This window comes from Rhinopithecus bieti, unplaced genomic scaffold, assembly GCF_001698545.2.
Source record: "Rhinopithecus bieti isolate Rb0 unplaced genomic scaffold, ASM169854v2 scaffold_13029, whole genome shotgun sequence".
NCBI lineage: Eukaryota > Metazoa > Chordata > Mammalia > Primates > Cercopithecidae > Rhinopithecus > Rhinopithecus bieti.
In genome coordinates, this window is record NW_016807982.1 from 851,978 (window position 1) to 877,063 (window position 25,086).

Sequence of the window (25,086 nt, forward strand, 5' to 3'; positions counted from 1 at the left end):
GTGGCGCTGCACGCGCGGCCGGCCACCAGCACCGTCACAGGTAGGCGGCGCTGGCGGGACCGGCGAGTGGGCGGGGCCGGGGAGGACTGGGTGGGACGGGGCGGGCGTAGAGGGGACTTGGTGAGGATGGGACCCTGCTAGGTGAGAGCAGGGCGGGCAGGGCCTGGGGGTAGGACGCAAAGCGTGGGGTGGCGGGGATGGCCCGACGAGCCACAGCACCGGAGTTCCAACGACCCTGTACGGGAAGGACCCTTCTCCCCGCAGTGGACACGACAGGAGCGGGTCACTGCCCCATGGGGCTCACCAGGAAAGTTAGCTTCCCAATATAGAACTTTGGAAATCCTGAGATTCTTTGGGAACCCAGAGAACGACCAGATTTGGGGGGTAAGAGCCGAAACGCAAGGAGAGGTTGGCAACAAACCAGGGAAATGGGACAGGAAGAGGGAACCGCACTTGGCGGAGGGAGTATGTGTGTAGGAAGCAAGACAAGGACAGACCGTCTGGGGTGGGAAGGCCTAGAAGATGGTGATGATGATGGTGATGGTGGCAGCTAGCTGCAGTGGAGCGCCCGTGTCTGTTCACCGGTGTTCATTTTACTCCCGGCAGCCTGTGAGGTGTGTGCTGTTGGTATTAGGTGGAACACCGGACCGTTTTGACTTAGAAAAACAGCAGTTTCATGCAGTTCACCGTAATGTCTCTATTCAACAGATGAGGAAACTGAGGCAGAGAAAGGTAAAGCCACGTGCAACCACGGTTTACAGCTAGTAAGAGGCAGAGGCCGGCAGTGTGGCTCCAGAGCCCGTGTCTTCACTCTGTTTTGATACTCAGTTCTGCTGAGGCTTCAAGGAAGCAGGGACCAGACTAAGAAGAGCCCTGTAGGCCACAAAGCAGTTGGGATTTGACCCACTTCAGTGGGGAACCACTGAAGGTTTTTAAGTAGGGGAGGAAACACTCAGATATGGGTTGAGAAAACCCAGTCTGGCTGCTAGGTGGAGACAAGGTTGTCGGGGTAAGCATGGAAGCAGGGAGATCTTCAGGAGTGTGGTGACCTGGGCAACACGGTGGTAGTGGGAATAGAGAGAAGTGGACAGATCTGAGATACATTGTGGGAGACAAGAGGACAGGATGTAGGAGTGTGAGGGGAGGCAGGAGGTGAGGGAGACTCCCGGGCCACTGCCCTTGTGATGAAATTCCTGGAGAAGGAACAGGGTTGGGGAAAGATGTGAGCTAAGTCTTGGATAGGTTGAGGCTGGGGTGCTAGGGGGACATCCTGGGGTAATGTCAAGGGGCTGGAGCCACTGGAGGCCCTCCTTGGAGCCTGGTGAATAGGCTTTATTGGGAGATCACAGTGGCTGGGCCTTTGTTCCTCCCCTGTCACCTCTGCTGCCAGCCAGGTGATTCTGCCTCTTTCCTTCTCTCCTGCCTTTTCCCAGAGTCACCCAAGAATTACAGGGCCTGGTAAACCTATCCAGGCCCCAGCCGCACTCTGCATATCCCCTGTTACTATGATTTTATTAAATTTATTTTTTCCATTATAAAAATAATATTAAAAAAGTAATATAAGCATATTAAGGGACATTTGGAAAAAAGAGAAACTAGCAACAAAAAAATCATTCATAATCCCCAGCTCCCAACCCAGCAGCTCAGGGAGGCTCTTGGTCCATTTCCTTCCTTTGCCATATTTTTTGTTATTCAATATTCGTGTGTGTTTTGCTGAGCTTGTGGTAGGGCTGTACCCATGGTTTTAACTTGCTTTTCCTACTCACCATTCTGTCATAAACATATATATTTCACTTTTTATTATAAAGGTAATACATAGTCATTATAGAAAATTTGGAAATTGCCGATAAGCTGAAAGGAGAAAAAATAACCTTAATCCTACTATTGTGAGAATTTTCATGTTTATAATTTATTTTGTCCTTTAATCACAGATGTTAAAAATGGATAAATTCACTAGGTAAAAGATTCAAATAATATAGAATCAGATAGACAAAGCAGGAAAATCTCCTTTACCAAAAAATTCTTCTCTTTCCCTAGAGAGAACCACAATTAGCAGTTTGATGTGTCTCTTCTCAGATCTATTCCTGTGCGTTTACATATGCACATATATCTTGTCCAAACTACGTATGTAGTTTGAGTGTGTGTTCTTTAAAATAAATGACCTCATATGTCTGTGATTGGCTTTTTTCACCTGACAGCACATTTCGACCTTCTCTCTCTGTCACTGCATCACATCGATCTTGTTTTAGTGGCTGTGCAGTTCTCCCTAATGAGAGTGGACCACAGCTCTTTACAAAGCTCATGCTGAGGACAAACAGGTTGTGTTCAATTTTGTCTGATCACAATTTTGTATGGACTTGTACACACATCTTTATGCTCATGTGGGAATATTTCTTTATTGTAAATTTCTAGAAGTAGAATTACTCTGCCAAAAGTTATGTACATTAAAATTTGTTTAAATTAATTATCATTATTTTTTTAAGAGATAGGGTCCTTGTTCTGTTACTCAGGCTGGAGTGCAGTGGCATGATCATGGCATACTGAAGCCTTGACCTCAGGGGCTCAAGTGATCCTCCCACCCCAGCCTCCCTAGTAGCTGGGACTACAGGCACACGCCACCACACCCAGCTAATTTTTGTAATTTTTGTAGAGACAGGGTTTTGCCACGTTGCCCAGGCTGGTCTTCAACTTCTGGGCTCAAGCAATCCTCCTACCTCAGCCTCTTAAAGTGCTGAGATTACAAGTGTGAGCCACCGTTCTTGGCCATATTTAAATTTTAATGACTGTTGCCAGACTACCCTTCATTAAGGCTTTGCAAATGTATGCTCCCACCACCAGTGTATGATACAAAACATTCTGCTGCTGACTTGACATTATCTTTTTCAATGCACAAATTTTTAGCTTTTTTTTAAAGAAAAAAAAAAACGTAGTTAGAACCACACAATAGATACCATTTTCATCTTTTTGTCTGCTTCAGTTGATATTATAAATGTTTCTAGTCCTCTCATTTTTAAAAGAATAACTTTTACTACAGAAGTTTTTAAAACTCTCATTGTCGAATCAAGTACAGTTAAGCTTCTTTTTTTTTTAAAAAAAATTACTCTTAGTCTACCATCCATATCACATTTTGGCACATTCTTTCCTACTTATTTTTTCTGTGCATACATATGTAGTTTGCTTAAACAAACATAACGTCCTTTTCAATGGGCAGTTCAGTAGAGGCAATTAATCGCTGTTTACTGAACCCCTTCCTAATGTTGCATATTTCAGTTGCCTCTAAAATTTTGCTGTTATAAATAAGACAGCAGTGAACTTCTTTGTGCCTCAGTCTTTTTCTATAATTTGAATTTTTCCAAAGTGCCTCTGTTATATAACTCAATTTAATCTTAAGGTGCCTAAGGCATCTTACACATGCACAAGGTCTCATTTAGTTACCCCTGGGTGGTAACTTATGAACGTTAAGGGGGTACTCGCCTGCCAAAATCACATAGCTGGGTGGGCAGCTGAGCTGGCCTCTGCAGCTCCCCTCACCCGCACCCCCACCCGCCTGTCTTCGCAGGTCTGGGGCTGTCCACCCGGACCCCGGCTGTGAGCACTTCTGAGTCGAGCGCGGGCACAGGCACGGGCACGGGTACCAGCACCCCGTCCACACCCACCACCACCAGCCAGAGCCGCCTCATCGCCTCGTCCCCCACCCTCATCTCAGGGATCACCAGCCCCCCTCTCCTGGACTCCATCAAGACAATCCAGGGCCACGGCCTGCTTGGCCCCCCCAAGTCCGAACGCGGCCGCAAAAAGATCAAGGCGGAGAACCCGGGGGGTCCGCCTGTCCTTGTAGTCCCCTACCCCATCCTGGCCTCGGGCGAGACTGCCAAGGAGGGCAAGACGTACAGGTGGGGGTCTCGGCGGGATGGGGTCCGAGTGGGCTTGGGGCTGGGACTTGAGCCAGAGCTGCTCCAGGAGCCCAGCAGTGGGGCTCAAACGGACCCTTTGGGCCGAGGGGGCAGGGCTAGGGTCCAGAGGGGCGGGGCCTTCTGGAGAGCCCCACCCACATCCCGAGTCCCAATTCGGGGAGGGCTGCTGGGTAGGGGAATAGAGCTTTGGACCCTTAGGTGTGGCCTGTGCCTGGCAGCCGCCCCCGCAGCCTGGGGTTGTGAGAGTCAGTTTCCTCCTCCCTTTAAGCAGTGTTCTCAACCCTGGCCACCTTAGAATCACCTGAAGAGGGCGTGCACAGTGGCTCATGCCTGTAATACCAGCACTTTGGGAGGCCAAGGTGGGTGGATCACCTATGGTCAGGAGTTTGAGACCAGCCTGGCCTGCATGGTGAAACCTCATCTCTACAAAAAATACAAAAGTTAGCCGGGCCTGGTGGTGCGCCCCTGTAATCCCAGCTACTCAGGAGGCTGAGGCAAGAGAATCACTTGAACTCTGGAGGCAGAGGCTGCAGTGAGCTGAGATCGGGCCATTGCACTCCCACCTGGGCGACAGAGTGAGACTCTGTCTCAAACAACCACCACCACCACCAGAATTTTAAAGAATCACCTGAAGAGCTTTCAGAAAATGCAGATGCCAGGGCTGCATCTCCAGGAATTCTGAGTTAATTTTTTGAGGGTGGAGGGTGTGGAGGGTGGGGCAGGCGTTGGTATTTCTTAGACGCTCCCCAGATGATTCTAATGAGCAGCCTGGTTGAGAACTACTTCCCTTGGTAGAGCCTCCTCCCCAGAACCATGGGATGTAGCCCTGGGCAAAGCCTCACCAGGATCAGGCCTGTCTTCCCTCTGAGGTATAACCCTATGCCCCGGGCTCTGTAATGTTCCCCCAGGCAAGAGCTTCCTCCTCCAGATTTAAGGGTGCCCAGTCTGGGAGACTGTCCCATCTTTCCCAGGTGGGCCTGTGCTTCTTGGGCTCCTCACAGGAAAAAACTGTCCCAGGTGCAAGGTCTCTCTGATGTAGAAGACCTCCCCGAGATGGACAGGCTGGGGGTCTTCCTGCGTGTGAACCTGCCTCTTGCTCCACAGGTGTAAGGTATGCCCCCTGACCTTTTTCACCAAGTCGGAGATGCAGATCCACTCCAAGTCGCACACAGAGGCCAAGCCCCACAAGTGCCCGCACTGCTCCAAGTCCTTTGCCAACGCCTCCTACCTGGCCCAGCACCTGCGCATCCACCTGGGCGTCAAGCCCTACCACTGCTCCTACTGTGATAAGTCCTTCCGGCAGCTCTCCCACCTCCAGCAGCACACCAGGTGAGTGACCTGCTTGCTGCCCTGCTGCAGCCCAACTCAGCACCTGTGGCCTGGCACATAGAGCCAGTGCAAGGAGGGGCAAGGACCTTCTCCAGGTGCCCATTGCCCTCAGGGTCACAGCCCTTGAGGACCTCACTGGCCTTAGCTGTTGTTACTGCACCCCATCCCCACTGTTTCTCATCTCTATGTCTTTGCACATGCTATGTCCTTTACCAGAGACACCTTCCTCCCGCTTTTCCCTGTTTCTCTGGCCATCCCCTTGTCATCGCTCAGTCTAGCTTCCTCCAGGAAGCCCTCCCTGATTGCTCTAGCTGGGTAAGGGACCCAACCTCTGTGTCCCCACAGGGCTCTGTGCATGTCCATCATAGCAGTGGTAGGCTGGCACGCCCACATCTGTTTATCTGCCCACCTCGCTCAGTCTACTGGGAGTTCTTGAAGGCAAGAGCTCAGTCTCTTCCATTTCCACATCCCCAGTTTGTGGCACAAAATAAGCAATTATTAAATATTTTGAAATAAATATAACTGGTTTTTACAGAGCATATGATTCGTCCGTTTAACAAATACTTACAGAAACTTTTACTCTATGACAGACACTATTCTAGATGTTGAGGATATAGCAAGGAACAAAACGGATGAAAATCTCTGCCTTCCTGGGGCATACAGTCTAGTTGAGTGTGTGAAAGGGAGATTCAAAGCTATAAATGCTTTAAGAAAAGTCTGTGGCTGGGCGTGGTGGCTCACGCCTGTAATCCCAGCACTTTAGGAGGCTGAGGCGGGCGGATCCCCTGAGGTCAGGAGTTCGTGACCAGCCTGGCCAATGTGGCGAAACCCCGTCTCTACTAAAAATACAAAAATTAGCTGGGTGTGGTGGTGGGCACCTGTAATCCCAGCTACTTAGGAGGCTTAGGCGGGAGACTCGCTTGAACCCAGGAGGTGGAGGCTGCAGTGAGCCAAGATTGCGCCATTGCACTCCAGCCTGGATGACAAGAGTGAAACTCTGTCTCAAGAAAAAAAAAAAAAGAAAAGTTTGTGCAGGAGGGCATAGCCATCAGAAAGAATGGCTCACAAAATAAAAATACCATTGGTATTTTTAAAAACGAGCCAAAGATTACCAAGATTGCAGTTCATCTACTCAGAGGGGAAGCAGCACCATTTTCTCACATGTGAGAGATCATCTGTGTGAGCATTGGCACGTGTTTGCCAATATCAGCATTGTAAAAGTCAGGGATAAAACTGTTTTTTGTTGTGGAGTTTGTGGAGTTTGTAATTTACAGAAAGAACTCAAGGTTTTTTCTGTTTTGAGGACCAATACTATACAGAAGGGCTTTTTTTTTTTTTTTGGGTGGGGGACAGAGTCTTACTCTATTGCCCAGGCTGGAGTGCAGTGTCATGATCTCGGATCACTGCAACCACTGCCTCCTCAGCTTCCCAGGTAACTGGGATTACAGGCGTGTGCCACCATGAGAAGGGCTCTATCTTTTATTTGCTTTTTTTGTTTTTGTCATTTATTCGTTTATCTCCATTGTCTTTGAATCCTTTATCCCTGGGTGCAAGATGTTTTACCTTGTCTATTTCTCTGCCTTTGGGACATGATGTGTGAGTATGATAGTAAGAATCAAGTGGCAGGCTGGGCTCAGTGGCTCATGCCTGTAATTCTAGCACTTTGGGAGGTTGAGGTGGGTTGATCGCTTGAGCTCAGGAGTTCGAGACCAGCAACATGGCAAAACCCCATCTCTACAGAAAAATGCAAAATTAGCTGGGAGTAATGGTGCATGCCTGTAGTCCTGGCTACTTGGGAGGCTGAGGTGGGAGGATCAATTGCTTGAATCCAGGAGGTCGAGGCTTCAGTGAGCCCAAGTTGCACCACTGCACTCCAGCCTGGGTGACAGAGTGAGACCCTGTCTCAAAAGAAAAAAAAATAAAAGAACAAAATGGTACAGTGGCAGCAGGGCCAGATGTCAGTCTGTTTTCTCGTTGCCGTGATCCCCAAGGCACAAATCTGACCACATAAGTTTGTTTCAGAAATTTTCTGATTTTGTTGTTACTTTGATTTTTTAAAAATTTGCCCAGGTTTATGTACAGAGATGTATGTAACAAGGTGTTGATTGATAAAGTCCTCCCAGTTGTATGGTTCTTAAAATTAGAGCATGTGATAGAAAAGCTTGAGAGTTAACTCTGTTAGGAGACTTTGTAAGGCCCCCCAGGCCAGAACTGCGTGTGTGTGTGTGTGTGTGTGTGTGTGTCGGTGTGAAAAAATTTTATATTATTAGAGATCAGGAACGTAGAACCATCCAATTCACCTCTGCCAGATTGTGCCTATACAACGTATAATGTGGGGGATACCCTCTTTTTGGAGAATCTTCGTTTGTCAGTGTTTCTGGACATGCAGAGATTGATGTCTTTTCATAACCTTAGAGGCTGAAATTCCACAAGCCATAGAGCAGGTCCAGTCCGGTTTCCTGGAGGCCTGGGGAGCCCTCATTCCCACTTTTGAAGTGCAGACCTTGTTTCTTACTCTCAGACTTGTCATGCCTAATTAAATGAAATTCGTCTAAAATGTGACATTTCTGGCACAGCCATGGTTACAAATTTGATTTACCCAATTATATCCTGTTAGGAAGGAGGACGGATTCTTACAGATCCTGTTTACAGAACTAATGATCGTAAAAGAAAAGGGTCTCAGCAAAGATACTTTGAAGAGTTTTTAGCAATTATTCCAAGTAGTTTTATAGATAAGGCCAATTACATTTGTTGTTTTCAATAGAATGATTATTTCAACATTTCCTTGATGATTTATTATTTCATATCTATGTTAGGTTTTATAGTCCCCTCCCACCCTCACCCCAGAATTCTGAAGAGTTAGTTGGAAGAAGGCACCATTTTAGGAATATTTTATTCCAGTTTATTGAATACAGCCTCCTAAATTGAGGATTAGAGACAGATTAAAGAAAAAAAAAAGACTTTTGGAAAATTAGAACATTAGTAGAACATTAAGGGTAAAAGCAGTTGCTTTCATCCAGTCCTGGGGAATAATTCCTGTTCCTCTGATCGTGGGTTAGTTAGTCCGCTTTCACAGTTATCTACTTCTGGACCAAGGACTCTTGGAGTCCACCCTGGCCTCTGGCAGTGTCTGGTCAAGAAGAGGATGTCAGCGTGGCAGCCTGTATGCATTTGTCTATTCTAGCTCGAAGCAGAGGCCTTTAAGCAAGTGTGAGGGTAAAAATCATTCCTGTTGATTAGACCAAATGATTCCGGTTAGTTAATTGTAATAATCAACAATATCACAATGGAGGACAATAGAGTCCTCTATGAAGGTATAGTGCATGATCAGTTGTTCATATTAAAAACATGTTAGGCTGGCACAGTGGCTCACGCCTGTAATCCCAACACTTTGGGAGGCCGAGACAGGTGGATCACTTGAGGTCAGGAGTTCGAGACCAGCCTGGCCAACATGGTCAAACCCCGTCTCTACTAAAAGTACAAAAATTAGCCGAGTGTGGTGGTACACGCCTGTAGTCCCATCTCATCAGTAGGCTGAGGCAGAAGAATCACTTGAACCCGGGAGGCAGAGGTTGCAGTGAGCCAAGATTGTGCCACTGCACTCCAGCGTGGGTGACAGAGCAAGACCCCATCTCACCAACAAAAAAAAACATATCATCGGCAGCAAGCGCATTGGCCCATCTTCAGGGTCTTTTAATCCCATAAAGCGTTATCACTAATTGTTAAGGGCATTTTAAATCTAGAGACCAAATCTTTTTAAAGAAATGTCTTTGTTGATGCTTATTATGCCACCCTCTGTGCATTAGATTAGGTTTTTTTGGTCCATCTTAAAAAGTGCACAAGAACATATATTATACATATTATATGTTTATGTATGTATAAAATTAACCCAGGGAGGTTTCTCTTTTTGTCAGCTTTCTTATGCTACAGACTTCATAGGGCAGCTATCACTCTAGTGTTTGGCTAATTAAAAATATGGAGAATATATAAGCCAGGTGCCGTGGCTCACGCCTGTTATCCTAGCACTTTGGGAGGCCAAGGTGGATGGATCACTTGAGGTCAGGAGTTTGAGACCAGCCTGGTCAACATGGTGAAACCCTGTCTCTACTAAAAATACAAAAATTAGCCAGGTGTGGTAGTGGCTGCCTATAATTCCAGCTACTTAGGAGGCCAAAGCAGGACAATCAGTTGAACTTGGGAGGCAGAGGTTGCAGTGAGCTGAGATCACACCACTGCACTCCAGCCTGGGTGACAGAGCAAGACTCTGTCTCAAAAAACAAACAAACAAAAAACAACAAAAGAAGAAGAATACAAACCCCAATCATTGTAAGCATCCCTCCTTTTGTAAAGCAAGGAAGCAAGTCTTTGGTGTTGCCCAGCAGCCATCTGGAAACGCCAAGAGCATTTGCATTTGCATTTGCACCTTGGCAGTTTTATCTTTCTGAATCTGGGACCTGGATCTGAGAAAGGTGACAGCACAAAGTTGAGGGAACAGGCAAGCGAATAAACACAGGAGCAAGTGATAATAATGATGAAGAATTCTGTTTTTTTTTCTTCAAGAGGTAGACTTTGTTTAAAAATATTATTTAAGAACATGACCAAAAAAAAGCAACAAAAAATTAACAGGCCTTTGAAGGAGAGGAGAGTATTTTGCCAGAATGTTCTTTGACTCAGGGATTATTCTCCATTCCTGAGGGCACAATTCCCCCCCCCCCCCCACTCTTTTGGACTGATTTGAGTTCATAATGGCAGGAAACCAAACAAACAACAAAAGAGGATTCTATCAGCATTGGAAGATAGTTTATAAGTCACTAGGCGCTGGCACATATAATTAAACTAATGTGTCCTAACTCAGTGGCAAAGAGGCGAGTGTCCCACATGCCCAGAACTCCCAGGATTCTCTAGACAAACAAACAAACAAAGCCGAAGCTGAAGAAGCAACCAGATTCCAGATTCCTTGTCCTCTATTTGACAGAGGCCCTTTCCTACTTGTTGGTCCCTTGGCAGAGAACCAGGCATCAGATCATATAATCAAATCCATCTTCCCAATGTTACAGCCACTATTGAAGGGCGTAAAAGAAGGTCATGTCCAAAACAGAGCCAGCCCCGGTCAAGCAATAGAGGTAGAGTTAGCAAGAGGGCAAAGCAAGATCCGCCCTAGGAGTTGAGGAGGATGTGCTTGGGAGCACTGTCGGAGTGAGGCAGTTGAGTGGCACTGGAGCATCTTAATGGGCCTGCAGCGTGAAAGGAAGGCGTGAGCAAAGTGAGGGACTTGCGAAGTATTGCACAAGTCCAGGCTTCAGAAGGATCAGCCCTCTACATAATAAACACCACATGGATTTATAGAGAAAATAGAACATTTTCTGTTCTTGTTAGTCTGATCGTGGTAGAAAATCAGCATTGTCTCGTGCAGTTAGTGTATGTGTAAGGGTTGTCTGTACTGGCAGATATCACAGTGCGGGAGTCGGGGATAACATTGTTTTAGGCTTGAGACCAGGAGCCTGAGGCTGGCCTGGGCAACACGTTGAGACCCCCATCTCTACAAAAAATTAAAAAGTTAGCCGAGTGTGGTAGCATGTGTTGTAGTTCCAGCTACTCAGGAGGCTGAGGTGGGAGGATTGCTTGAACCCAGGAGGTAGAGGCTGCAGTGAGCTGAGATCGCGCCACTGCACTGCAGCCAGGGAGACAGAGATCCTATCTAAACAAACAAACAAACAAACAAACCATTGTTTTGGGAGGAAGTTAGTCAGTTACAGGAAATGGCTGAAAGTTCTATCTATTTGTGAACTAGAGCTAGACAGAGTGACTCTGGATTTGTCTGTTTGTTTATTCAGGGTGCAAAGTGGTTTTGTTTTTGTTTTTCTTTTCCTGGCAGGGCGATGTTATGTACATGCCTAATGATCATTGCAGCAGAGGAAACTGTCATTTTAGTTTTTTCAAGTCTGATAATAATGCTAATAACAATGACAACTATTCCTTGTTAAAGAACTTCTGTGTGCCAGGTCTTGCTTAAGGTGTTTTAATATACAGGGTGTCCATAAAATCCCTGTGTGGTGTGAATTTGTTATTTCTTCATAAGAGATAATGAATTTGAAAAATGCCACAGAGGGGGGATCCTCTCAAGGAATATTTAACTTTCATATATCTATGGCCATTGTTTTAGTTAAAAAACACGGCATGCCTGAAGCCACCTCATGGCTGAGAAATAAAAGTGATAATTCATGAATCCTTAATAATTTTATTGAAACACTGAATATATTTCCTCTTGTTTTCATAAGTTGCTTAACTTAAATAGAAATTAATGTATTAAAACTAACACTGCAAAATATTTATGAATACCCTTTAAATTCTTAAATTTCTTTATTATTATCCCCATTTTAGAGAGGGGGAAACTGAGGCTCAGGGAGGCAGAGTCACCTGCCCAAGGTCACCCAGCTAAGAGGGGGCAGAAGCAAGATTCGAGTGCAGTGCACCAAGGAGCAGCCCAGTTCAGAAAGAAGGAAGGGGCTGGGGCATCAGGCAGAAGAAGCACATGGGGGTGGCAGTGCCAGGCAAGAGAGCAGAGCAAGTCTTTGGAGCCCCTGGGTGGGACTAGGACAGTGGAGGGTGGAGGAGGGTAGTCCAGGGCCACTAGCTTCAGCTCAGCATCCTTGTGCTGCCTAAAGAGGAGTGACCACCAACCAGGCACTGTGGCTCATGCCTGTAATCCCAGCACTTTGGGAGGCTGAGGTGAGCGGATTATTGAGGTCAGGAGTTCGAGACTAGCCTGGCTGACACGGTCTTGAACCATAGTGGTCTACTAAAAATACAAAAAAATTAGCTGAGCACGGTGGCACGGGCCAGCTACTTGGGAGGCTGAGGCAGGATAATTGCTTGAACTGGGGAGGCGGAGCTTGCAGTGAGTGGAGATTGTGCCACCGCACTCCAGCCTTGGCGACAGAGCGAGACTCCATCTCAAAAAAAAAAGAAGAGTGACCACCTAGAGTCAGGGTGGACTTCCCATCACCACAGATGTGGGAGCTGGGGCTGGGTGCTCCCCTAGTGGGAAGATGTCTTACAAAGAGAGGATTCTGATGTTAGAATTGAGGGCTTAGGCTTGACTTGAAGTTCAGGGACTGAAGACAAGAGGTTTGTGGCCAAAAGAACAGGCAGCATGGTCCTTCCTTATCCAACAGTTGCTCCCTGAAGCTTTTTCGGAGCCAGACCCGTGCTGGGTGCCATGCACAGGGACACAGGAGCGGGCAGAGGCAGGCCCCTGCCACTGTGACCTGGGAGGATGGCAGATGTGGAAACTTCCTTGAGAGAGGGAAGTAGGAGGTGGAGGTTGGGGGGGATCATCTGGGTTGAGTACGGAGGGGTCCGCAGCCCTCCCCAGTTGGAGGAAGAATGGCATGAGCAAAGGCTCGAGGCCTGTTGGGGGGCTGCATCTGCATGTGTGTTGGGGGAGGTTGGTAAGATGGTCCTCCAGGGAGCACAGTGGCAGAGGAGGAGGCCTTAGAAACTAAGGCCAGAATGTGAAGGGCCTTGCAAGTTGGGGAAGGGGATATGGACTCTGTCCTGGAAAAAGAGGGAGACCGTGGAGGCTGCCAGACTGGGCTGTGAACAGGTCAGAGCCCTGCAGCTTCAGCCGTGCCGAGGCCTGGCGGGGAGAGGCTGAGGCTGGGAGTCCAGGGGGAGGCTGGGCAGTTGTTGCACTTGCATGGGAGGAGGCCAGAGAGGCAGCTTGCTGGTCAAGAGGGCTTGCCTGGTTCCTGAGGAAGAACCCGAATCTGCTGGAGGACTGTTGGTCAGTCAGTCAGCAAACCCTCATGAAATACACTCCGGGCATGGAAGTCGCTGATGATGTGGAACCTCTTTCTCTTGTCAGTGATTGACTTTAGAGAGAAAGAACTCGCTTGCCTTCATTGAGTCTGTGTCTATTTATGGAATCCCCTCGGTGCTGAGCCCATGTCAGGTGCTGGGGTGATGGTAGGGAATGAGCCCAAGGGAGTTTCTCTGAAGGAACGCAGTAACCAGACATGGAGAAAGTAAGTACCCATGCAGAGACTTCTGGGAAGCCGATGTCTTCGTTGCCTGTGAGGTGGGCCGCAGGGAGCCTGACCTGGTCTAGGGGGTCAGGGAAGGCTGCCCTGATGAAGGGACTTTTATGCTGAGAACAGGAGTTGGGTTTTAACCAGGTGTTAGCTGAGGGACAGGTGTTCCTGGTAGAGGGAACAGCTTGGATAAAGGATTGGAGGTGGGAAAGGGCTCAGTGCTGGAGGAGCCAGTGCAAGGCCACTGTGGCTGGGTTTCAGGGCAAGGGGAGAAGCGGTTGTGGGGTTTAAGACAAAGGCAGCATGAGTCCTGGGGACCCTTGGGGTTAGGTGACGGGGAGCCTAACTAAACGAATTCCCCAGCTCTAGAGGGAATGAGGATGGGGTGAAGTGAAGAGGATGCTGGCCTCAGGCAGAGTTGGTCCAGATGACCCTTAAGGTCCTTCCATTGTAGAGACAGGGTGCAGCGGCCTGGGGTGGGATCCTGAAACGTGACACCCAGAAATGTGCAGGTAGAACAGGGTTGCTCAGAACTGCATCAGCTCAGCTTCTCTTGGCACAGCTATTGTGGAAGGCCAGACCCTGGGCCTTGATCCTGAGACTGGGGCCCGTCCCTGCCCTCGGGATTCCCCAGCTAGCAGGGGAGAGAAGTGTGGGCGGCCTCGAGGGTCCAGTGGGGTTCGCTCTGTGGTGAGGAATGTGCTCTGGAAGCCTGTGGGGTGAGCAGTACACCCGGGAGATTCCGCAGAGCCCCACTCGCCAACATATCTAGAAGGATAAGCTGACATTTACCAGGCCAAAGAGCCGGGGAGGTCCCAGTGCTGAGGATGCAGACATAGCAGAGGTGTGTGGAGACTTATCAGACACGGCTGGCAGGGAAGAGTCATTCTCTGACCAGGACATAGGGTGTGTACGAGCAGGGAGGGGACGCTGGGCCACCTGATGAAGGCTTGAATGACATATAAGGAATTTGGACTTTGTCAATGTTTATAATGGCAGCCAATGGGCTTATTGGTAGCAGGGAATGTTTCTTACTCAACCCTGTGTCCCTGAGTCTAGCACTGGGCCTGGCCAGAGGGGCTTTAGTTTCTTTGATGAATTTGTTGATGGGCTGATGGCAAACCCAGTCAGTGAGAGGGGCTGGGGCCTTGGAAGGAAGAAGTGAACACCCTTTTGGTAAAATCTGGATATTCCCCTCCACTTTTGTTCCTCAACAAATTAGGCAAACAAGGTTCAGGCCCAGCTGGCATTTCATTGCCCACCTGCTTGGTACAGCGGATTTGCCCAAATAGATGCTTGAAGACACGCCCAGGGAGATGGGGCAAAGGCATGAGTGTAGAAAGCCGGGAAGCCCACTATTAGTGCATGCCAGGCTGCTGAGCTCCATTTGTGGACATCATCGCCCAGTCCACAACCCCATCCTCACCTGGGCTGTTGGGCAGGTATAGGCTCATCAGCTCTCAAGTCACTGCCCCAATGTCACCTTCCCCATGAGTCCTTTACCCCCATTTAAAACTGTACCCCTTCTTCCCGGCATTCATGGTCCCCCCATCTTGTTGTTTTTCCCACAGAACTTACTACCTTCTACATGTGATTTACTTGTTTATTTCACACTTGTTGCTTATTTCCTCCAGGCAGTAGCTTTTGTCTGTTTTGTTCATGATACATTCCAAATACCTAGCACAGTGCCTGGGGCATGGGTATCCAATGTAATGAATGTGAATGAATGAGTAATGATAACTGGCAAACGTTGAGTGCTTACTTTGTAGCAACACTAGGCTAAGCTCTTTACATGCATTATCTGATGTTATCTTCACAAAGCCCGAGGAGGTAGGGACTGTATTTTTATACCCATTTTGCAGATGAGGAAACTGATGCTCAGTGGTTTGTCCAAGGTCACCCAGCTGGTAAACAGCCAGGATGAGAATCCAGGAGTGGCAGGGACAGAAGGAACTCCCAGGAAGGACACAGAGGGGCTGAGCTTCAGGGCCGTGCTGTCCCACATTCTCCCATTTGCTGGGGTGACCATGTAGCTGTCACGGACATGTGCCTGACATAGGGTAGGGACAGGAAATAAGTGTCTGGGGCCAATTAGAAGGAGATGTCTCCTTCTTCTTAGGGAAGGAGGCTGGGTGGGCAGGGAAGGTCCCGACAAAGCCGTGCATCTGTGTTCTTTGCAATGTGTGGTCTGTAGTGTGGGGTTTTTGAAAGAGAGGGGCAGTTAAATCAGGCCCCCTCCAGCGCCTGCACTGGGTCACTACCAGGGCTCTAGTGGTGGGCTGGGGACAGCAGAGGGACCTGCGGGAAGCGGGAGGCTCTGGTCAGACTGGCAGTGGAGGGCAGAGAAGGAAGGAGGAGCCATGGCCGTTGAAGTCTCCAGCTCTTGCCTGGGCTCACTCTTGGTCCTTGGGGAGCATGGGCAGTGTAGGGACTGAGAGGCTTAGGGGCCAGAGTAAGGACTTGGGGACTGGAGCGGTCTTGGGGTATGTGTCAGGGACTTCGACCTTACTGGGCTGCCCATTGCAGAATCCACACAGGCGACAGACCCTACAAGTGCCCACATCCTGGCTGTGAGAAGGCTTTCACTCAGCTCTCCAACCTCCAGGTGAGTGCCTGCCTGCCTTCTGCCCACCAGGTGGCCTGGTGCCCCCACCACCCCCACAAGGGAGCGTGGGAAGGGGGTGGGGCAGGGGAGCCCTGTTTCTCTCCTGACTCCCTGCTGTGCCCCCACAGTCTCACCAGCGCCAGCACAACAAGGACAAGCCCTACAAGTGTCCCAACTGCTACCGGGCCTACTCGGACTCCGCCTCCCTGCAGATCCACCTCTCGGCCCATGCCATCAAGCACGCCAAGGCCTACTGCTGCAGCATGTGTGGGCGGGCCTACACCTCGGTGAGTGCCAGTCAGCCTGTGCCCTGCCCCAGGGGAGCCACTTCCTCTTCCAGGCCTCAGCTGCTTCCCCCTCTTTAGATCTGTGCCGACTCTTCCCATTTTCCAAAGAACTTGAGACCTAGAGAAGGGAAGTGACTCCCTGAGATCACAGGGAAGAGTAGAACCAGGGCTTTTGCTTCCCACTTCTGGTTTCAGCTACCCCACGCCAAGCCCCTAGCCTCCTGCTTACCTTTAGCCTGAGTCTCCAAGGCCCTGGAATACTCACGGCAGTGGCAGGAAGCTTTTCACCTGTTCTGCACAGCTAGAGAGAGAGAAGGGCCTTCCTGTCACCCAGGAAGCTGCAACTGCCACCACGGCCACAAGGTGGCGCAGTGACGTCCACAGCCACCCTCATCTCAGGAAAGGCCTGAGCCGCCCACAAAGCTCAGAGCATTCAGCCCCCGTCCCTGGGTGGGAATTTCCCCAAACGAGGGCCTTTCGGCACCCAGAACTACCATTCACCCCCAGGTGAGTCGCTTGAGTGTGGGCTTCTGGTCGATTTAATATTCTAGTTAACAGCCCCCATATCCCCAACATAGAGGTCACTGAGCCTCAGTTTCCTCATCTGTCAAATGGATGAACTCACAGGGCTGTTGGCTGGCAGAGTGGTACCAAATCAACCTGAGCTAGTACCATTATTTATTCACTCAGTCTTTACTAAACACTTCTGCCTGGTGCTTGGGCATTGGGATGATGAGCCAGACAGATCTATTTTTTGCCCCCAGGGAAGTTAATAACTACTGTTGGAGACAAGTATTAAACAAGTGCACACGTAATTGTTTGATGGGAAATTGTGTAACTGCTGTAAAGCAGAGCCTCTCGGCCCTAGTCCAGATGGCCGTTTGGGCCGGGCCTTTCCACTGTAGGCACTGGCCTGCGCGTGGCAGGGCTCTGAGCAGCATTCCAGGCCTCCACCCGCTAGATGCCAGTAGCAACCCCTCCCCAAGTGGTGACAGCCACAAAATGTCTCCAGGGAGGACACAGAGGGGCTGAGCTGCAGGGCCCTGCTGTCCTGCATTCTGAAGTCCTGCATCCTGGGGGACAGCATGGCCCTGAAACTCTGCCCCTCTGTGTCCTCTCTGAGAACTCCTTCTGTCCCTGCCACTCCTGGGTTCTCATCCTGGCTCTTTGTCCCTGGGGGTGGAAATCACCTCAATTGAGAACCACTGTGATAAAAGTGTGTTTTGAAGGACAGCAAGGAGGACACAATGGAGTTGGGAAGGGGGGTGAGTCCAGATTGACCACCTGGGGGAGCACCACTTAGATGAAGCCTTGAAGGATAATTGGATGAGGAGGAGGAAGAGGGGAAAGAAGCTTCCATGCCCTCAGAGGGGAACACTGAGTGCAAACCCCCTGAGGTGGAACAAACTTGGCATGTTACAAGAACTCGAAGGAAATTAGGTCAGTTGGGGCCTTGGGGCTCTGTTAGGAAAGTTTGGATATTTTTTGAGGTGAAATGGGAAGCCACAGGGAGGGGACTGTCAGGGAGATTTGTTTGTTTGTTTGTTTGTTTTTTGGTATATTTTAGAGATGGGGTCTTGCTATGTTGCCCAGTCTGGAATCAAAATCCTGAGCTCAAGGGATCCTCCTGCTTCAACCTCCAGAATAACTAGGGCTACAGGTTGCGCCACTGTGCCTGGCAGGGAAGGTATTTTTGCAAGGTCACTCTGGCTGGAGGGAGTTCATGGATTGTAGGTGGGGTCGTTGGCAGTACTTGTCAGGTGCCAGTTAGGGCTGCCACTTGCTGAGTGCTGAGTCTGTAACATTTATTCTTCCCTGAAGTTCAAAGGGCAGAGGAGGATCAAGAGGCAAAGAGGACAGAATCTGCAGGGAAAAGGGCTCCAAAGGGGTGAGCGGGAGCCCCTGCTTGGCTAGCTGATCTCCAGTCAGTCCCTGCCTATCTCTAATGCTCAAGTTTTCCATAACCTCCTGTACCATCAACCAATCCTGCCTCATCCATACTCCTATTTTTTGAAGTACAATCCAGACATCATACTATTTCTAAACATTTCACTTTGTCTCTAATGATAAAGACTCCTTTTTTGAGCATATCCACAATACCTTTGGAACACCAAAAAGTAATTAACCAAAGTCCTTATCAAATACTCAAATACCCATTCAGCACTGACATTTTCATTTGTCTCATGAATGCCATGATTGGGTATATTTACATTATTATTATTTTTTTAAATTGAGGTGGAGTCTCGCTCTATCCCCAGGCTGGAGTACAGTGGTGCAGTCTTGGCTCACTGCAACATCTGCCTCTCAGGTTCAAGCGATTCTCCTGCCTCAGCCTCCCGAGTAGCTAGGAATATAGGCGCATGCTACCACGCCCGGCTATGCTTTTGTATTTTTAGTAGAGACAGGATTTCACCATGTTGGCCAGGCTGGTCTCGAACTCCTGACCTCAGATGATCCACCCGCCTTGATCTCCCAAAGTGCTGGGATCATAGGCGTGAGCCACCATGCCCGGCCTACATTATTCTTTTTAGATCAAGATCCAAATAAGATTTCTACGTCATAGTGGGCCAGTATATCTTTTAATCTCTAAGTCCCCTTACCCTCACTTCTTTTCTTTGTTATGTATTCCACTGAAGAATAGTTTCCTAGCTAGGAATTTGTGGGTTGCTTCCCTCTGGTATTGGATAGCATGTTGCCACCACATTTGAGGGCTTCCTCTGCTGGGTTCAGAGCATATTGAGGTCTGAAGTCAAGGAGTGGTAGGTTGGAGTACCGCCTCTGCTTCTGGCAAAGGCAGTTGGAAGGATGTGGCTTAGTGTGAGAGCTTCTGGGCCTGCAGTGAGCCCTGGGTCACAGCCTCACCTGCCCAGTTCTGGTGCCTTAGGTCAGATCCAGCAGAGCCAGTGGAGGACATGATAGTATCCACCTGTAGTCCCAGCTACTTGGAGGGCTGAGGTGGGAGAACTGCTTGAGCCCAGGAGGTTGAGGCTGCAGTGAGCTGTGATTGTGCCACAGCATTCCAGCCTGGGCGACACAGTGAGACCTTAAAAAAAGAAAAGGAAGGAAAGGAAATTTAGAGACTAGGGCAGGAGTGGACCTTCAACCCTTACTCCATGCTAAGGGCTTGATCTCTGTCACCATAGCAACCTGTTGAGGTTGTTCCTCCCCCATGCCTGCTTACAGAGGAGGAAACAGGCTCAGAGAGACAAGATGACTTGTCCAGGTTCTCACCACTAAGAAACAGCAGAGCTAGGCTCATGCCCAGTCCTGCTGCCTGACTGTCACTGGGATCACCAGCCAGATGCAGGCACTGTGCTCCACCGGGCAGACAGGGCTGAGGGTCAGCCAGTATACCCAACTACAGCCCGGTGGCAAGGGGCTGGGGACCTGGCCCCGGGGAGCCACAGGTGGGCATTGCTGAGGGGTGAGCTCTCCAGCCAGCACTCACCCTTGGCAGCAGTGCAGTGTCTCTAGAACCAATGGCCAATGCCCAACTGACCCTGCGAAGCTGTGGCTGTCCTCCACCCTCTGGACCGCCTACTAAGAGCCCTCCAGTGGCTGCTGGTGGGAACTGCAGCCTCTTCTCCCTCCCTTGCTGGTGGTTCCCTGTTCTGAATCTCACCCCTGCCCACAGGAGACCTACCTGATGAAGCACATGTCCAAACACACGGTGGTGGAGCACCTGGTGAGCCATCACTCACCCCAGAGGACGGAGTCCCCCGGCATCCCGGTGCGAATCTCTCTCATCTGAGCCCACTGGAGGCGCCGCCCCACCCGGCCCACTGGCAGACACAGACCCAGGCAGCACCAGGCCCCAACTCCCTCCAGGGGCCCTCCAGGAACCACCAAGCTCTCTCACCACCTTCCCAACCTTCCAGAAAGCTTGGTCCGCAGAAGCCCTGCCTGATCCAGTCCAGGGGCGGCCAGGCCAACTGCAAGATTCTGGACTGTTTTGGTGGCATCCAAAGACGATCTCAGAGCACTTTGAACCTCTCTGTTGAGTTTTCTTTTTGTTCCCCACCCTTCACTTGCTTCACTGTTTTTTTTTTTTTTTTTTTTTTAAGTTTGTTTTGGAAATAACAGAAAAGATATTTATTGGCCAGGAAGTTGGTGCTGCTAAGACCGAGAAGTTTAAAGAATCGGACAGATGGACGCAGAGAACCAGAGGGCAGTGTGGGACCTTCTCTTGCCATGGCCTCAGGTCTTGACGGAAGGCTCAGGCCTGGGTTTCTGGACTGCAAAGGGGACCCCCAGGTGGGAGGGGCAGGAAGCAGCTGGAGTGAGCCCTTCGCCCCTGAGTGCCTGGCTCGCACCTCGAGCTGTGCCCCGGGCATCACTGAGCAGAGGGGTGCGGCAGCTTCAGGAGGCAGAAATGAGAGGGGCGGGAGATCCACAGGACCAAAGGGTGCAGTGATGGGCTGGGTGGCGGGCCCAGGGAAATGGGGTGGGGATGGGCTGGGTAAGACCTGGCCCTCCCCTGCTGCCCTGAAGACCACCCCAGTCTACCTCGGTGCTGGCCAGGAAACCTTTCGGCTACCTCTCCCACCATGCCAGACTGTGGGCAGGGGGATGGGGAGGGAGTGGGCCTGGGGCTGGGACCTCCCTCCAGAATTTCCTCCAGATGGGGGCAGTGCCCAGGGAGGGGTTATTTGTCTTCCCTGCCATGGAGTGGGAATCCCCAGCCGAGGCCCTAGGCCCCTCAGCAGGGAAGGGATCCTCGGGGAGGCAGGTCCCAGGAGCAGACCCTGCCCCCAGCCCCCACAGACACACCCCAATCTGAAAGCCATGCGTGTCCGTGTATATAGGAACCATGTACAGAGCCCGGAGAAGCCCCCTACATCCCCCCGGGAAAAAAAAAGAAAACTAGACAGAAACTCATCTATATATTCTGTATCTGGAGTTCCGTTTTGAATATTAACTGTGTTATTTTTATACACTTTTTAAGCCTTAACTCGCCATTGATTTACCAGTTTAACGTTTCCTGGGGTTTCTTTTCCCATGGGGTTCTCTGCCCCCACCCCCAGCCCTTTGTTTGACTTGCGTCGTCTGATACTCAGTATTGTAGCTTTTTGTCCGCATGTTACTCCCTGTAAATACGCTGTTACACATACTGTTAACACCCCTTTGCTTTTTCTATGGGACCTCCAGGCCACCATATTTAGAACTAGTTACCTTATTAAAAAAGAAAAAACAGTCTGTTGGCTTCTCAGTCTGCATCTTGGAGGCAGGGAGGTGAGGGCAGGTGCCCCTCAGACACTTCAGGAAGGTAGTTTGCATTCTATTTAAAAAAGGGGGTGGGGAGCAAATGAAAATCAAATGTAGGGGAAAACACTAAAGGGGCAAGAAACAAAGGAATTACAAACCCTCTGCTCTTTGTATTTCTCTGTTGTGAAGAATAAACTGTACCTGCACCCGGGTGGCAGTGGTGTTTGGCGTGCTCTGTGCGAGGGCAGGGCTGGGGGGCACCTTTCCATTGCTCCTCTCCCCTCCCCCGCCCCGCAGACTTGGAGAAGGAAGGAAGTGGCCTCCCTGTGGGCTGGCCTCACTCCAGGTGCTGACCTGAGTGCTTTATGTTGATTGCCTCACAACTCCCTAAGAAGTGGGCAGCAAACCAAGAGAGGCTCTTTACTAAGGATCATGCTGCAGTATAGTAGCAGTGACATAAATTGACCCAGCATTACCTAGTTCCGGAGCCTTTTTGGATATACTAGGTCTACCAATAAGTCTCACTTCCACTACTCCCTGAGGGGCACCCCACCCATCTGTGGGGGTCCATCATGAGTGCGTGATTTGTGGAAGTGATTCTAGGGATTGGAGGGGGAGTCCAAGATGTCTTTGTCATACATTTTTTTTTCCCATGGGAGTCAATGTTTTGACTGTCTAGGAAGGAAATTTAGTAATTAATTCCCCAAAAGTTTGTCAAGTCTGGCCCTGTGGAAGCACTGTGAGGGAGACAGAAGTGACTACCATGGAGGTCATCATCGGGAACTAATTTCCCTGAGTCCTTACAGTCCTCATGTGTCAAGACTTGGCTGCAAAATGATAGAAAGTCCAATCCAAACAAGGATGTATTGGTTTATGTAACAGGACAGTGGTCAGGCCACCTTCAGGGCTCAAAGGATGTGTCTCCAGCTCTCCACTCTGTTCTGAGTCAGCTTCAGCCTGAGGCTCCTGTGGGGTCAGCAGCTCTAGTCTTACAGTCCCCAGGGTTCCAGCAATCAAGCCTCTGTCTCTGACAAAAGCCTCAGTGTCTTCATCCGTTTTATGCTGCTATAACAGGATATCACAAACTCGGTAATTTATAATGAAAAGAAATTTCATTCTGTTCATAATAAATTCCAGTCTCATAGTTCTGGAGGTTGGGAAGTCCAAGAGCATGGTGCCAGCATCTGGTGAGGGCCTTCATGCCATGTCATCTCATGCCAGAAGGCAGAAGAGTAAGAGAGGTTGAGGCCAGGCTTGGTGGCTCATGCTTGTAATCTCAGCACTTTGGGAAGTCAAAGCAGGAGGATCACTTGAGTCCAGGAGTTTGAGGCCAGCCTGGGCAACATAGGGAGACCTTGTCTCTACAAAAAAACCAAACCCAAACAAACAAAAAAACAAAGCCAGGTGTGGTGCTGCATGCGCCTGTAGTCCCAGCTGCTTCAGAGGCTGAGGTGAGAGGATTGCTTGAGCCTGGGAGGTCAGGGTTGCGGGAAGCCGTGATTGCACCATTTGCACTCCAGACTGGGAGACAGAACAAGATCCATCTCAAAAAGAGGTTGAGAGTGAGAAAAATGGAACTCGAAGCTCATATCCTTTTATAATCAGCATTAATCCATTCATGAGGGTGAAGCCCTCATGACCCAACACCTCCCACTAGGCTCCAACTCCCAGCACTGTTGCACTGGGAGTTGTTTCCAACGTGTTTTTTTGGGGGGCCACATTCAAACCATAGCGCCCAGCAAGTCTAATTGGGTCTTCCTGGTTCTAACTGGATCATGTTGTGTGCTTGTTTTGCTTGGGTCTAGGGCCCATCCTCTCAGCCTGGAGTACAGGGTGAAGCCCTCATGTGCTTCACTTTCTGAAGCACAAGAGGTTCCACTAAGAGGAAACCAGAGTGTGTTACTAGCAGAAGAGGAAATGAATGTGTTGTAGCCAAGAACCAGCATATTTTCAGTAATCTCAGGAGCCTCATCTCTTTCTCTGAAATTGGCCTCCCATAGCCTGCTTTGCCATGAAAGGATGGGCTCTGGCAGCCATATTTGTGTCACATGACCCCACTGTAGCCACAGCCAATTGGCCAGGGTGGACACCTGACTCTGACTTGATACATAGGTGCAGCCAGTGGTGCATAATGGCTGTCCTGATTTATGTGAGAAAATTGTGCACACCTCTTCCAAGCTCTGCATTCAGTGAGTATGGGTAGCTTGAAATCAGCCACGGTGGGATTTACACCATGGATATTGGCAAACACTATAAATCAGGGCTTTCTTTTTCCCCAGTCAACTGCTAGACATACACCAGCACACCACCGGATGGAGCTGACTCTCCTGTCAGATTCTCTATTCCATGAATTAGGAACAAGTTAGGAGATGGTAGGTACCTTAACTGGAAAACCCTATAGACTGCGGTTTGGGGTGACTGTGTTGAGCTGGATACAAGCAGAAGAACAAAGCCAGCAGAGAAAGAGCAGAAATGGACCAAGGAGACCAAGAGCTAGTGGTAACCTCTGTTCCTGTCAGTCTTCATCCTCTGGCTATGTTTAATTTCCTGTTTGTTCTCACTTCAGTGAATTTAAGTTGCTAGTGGTATGACATTGCGTTAGTTACTAAATCTGTGCCTGATTTCCTCATATGTAAAATCAGATAAACAGTAGTAACCAACTTACAGTGTGGATGTGAGTATTAAATGAATCAATACCTGTCTAATGTTTAGAACTGGCACATTGTAAGACCCAATATATGCCCATATCGTTATTGCTGTTATTTGCCTTCGCCCTAAGGGATCTATGATTCTTACGATCAGTGATCCCTGACTAAGAGAGCTGAAGATGTTTGGGAATTCCTAGGGGTGGCATTTGAGCTTGCATGGCAAGGTGGGGTGGCTGGGACAGGTGGAGATTTTGCATGTAGCAGTGATGCTCAGGGGACTGAGTCTGATTTTCACCTGCTCACGTGGGGAGTGTGTGAGTGCCACTGTCCCTGGGGGAGCCTCAGGATAGGTGCTGAGGACAGTGTTGATGGTAATGGAGACAGCTGCAGAAGGAGCTTTAGCCCTCTTGTTATTCCTGCTTCAGATCCAAGTCCCTCTGTGCCCACCCCCGCAACCCCTCCTTAGGCCTCTGGGCGCACTAGGAGGGGAGCCATTCCCAAGGGTTGCCTGCCCTGCAGCTTCCTGGAACCCCTCCCTCCTCAAGAAGATCTCCAACAGCGCAAGGCTGCCTCCAGCCCACGCCTTGGAAGCTGCTGAGCACTCCATTTATTCCCCCTTTAAAACAGAAATGACTGGCTGGGTGCAGTGGCTCATGCCTGGAATCCGAGCACTTTGGGAGGCCAAGGCAAGTGGATCCCTTGAGCCCAGGAGTTTGAGACCAGCCTGGGCAACATGGTGAAACCCTGCCTCTACAAAAAACAAACAAAAAGCCTGGTGTGGTGGTGCATGCCTGTAGTCCCAGCTACTTGGGAGGCTGAGGTGGGAGGATCACCGGAGCCCAGGGATGTTGAAGCTGCAGTGAGCCATGATCACATCCACTGCACTCCAGCCTGGGCAACAGAGTGAGATGCTGTCTCAAAAACAAACAAAAAACAGGAAATGACTGTTCTTTGGCAAATCCTTTGCACTCTCTGAACATGCTGGAGAAGGGGGAGGCAGGGAGAGGAAGGCAAGTTATGTTTTCTAGAGCACCACCACAACCCCTGCAGGGAGGGAGACTGGCA

The 25,086-nt window shown here is 49.6% G+C and overlaps 1 protein-coding gene across 3 annotated transcripts in view; it reads left to right on the top strand.

Annotated features, from left to right (window-relative positions):
• ZNF362 (zinc finger protein 362) overlaps positions 1-21,585 on the top strand; it is a 43,164-nt gene extending 21,579 nt beyond the window's left edge. For all 3 annotated transcript variants that reach the window (XM_017884551.1, XM_017884549.1, XM_017884550.1), the window contains 6 exons: positions 1-40; positions 3,560-3,893; positions 5,019-5,243; positions 15,803-15,881; positions 16,010-16,168; positions 19,803-21,585. In XM_017884551.1, the coding sequence (XP_017740040.1) occupies positions 1-40; positions 3,560-3,893; positions 5,019-5,243; positions 15,803-15,881; positions 16,010-16,168; positions 19,803-19,919 (954 nt within the window). In that variant the 3' untranslated portion in view covers positions 19,920-21,585. The remainder of the gene's footprint in view (positions 41-3,559; positions 3,894-5,018; positions 5,244-15,802; positions 15,882-16,009; positions 16,169-19,802) is intronic.
• Positions 21,586-25,086: the final 3,501 nt, after the last annotated feature.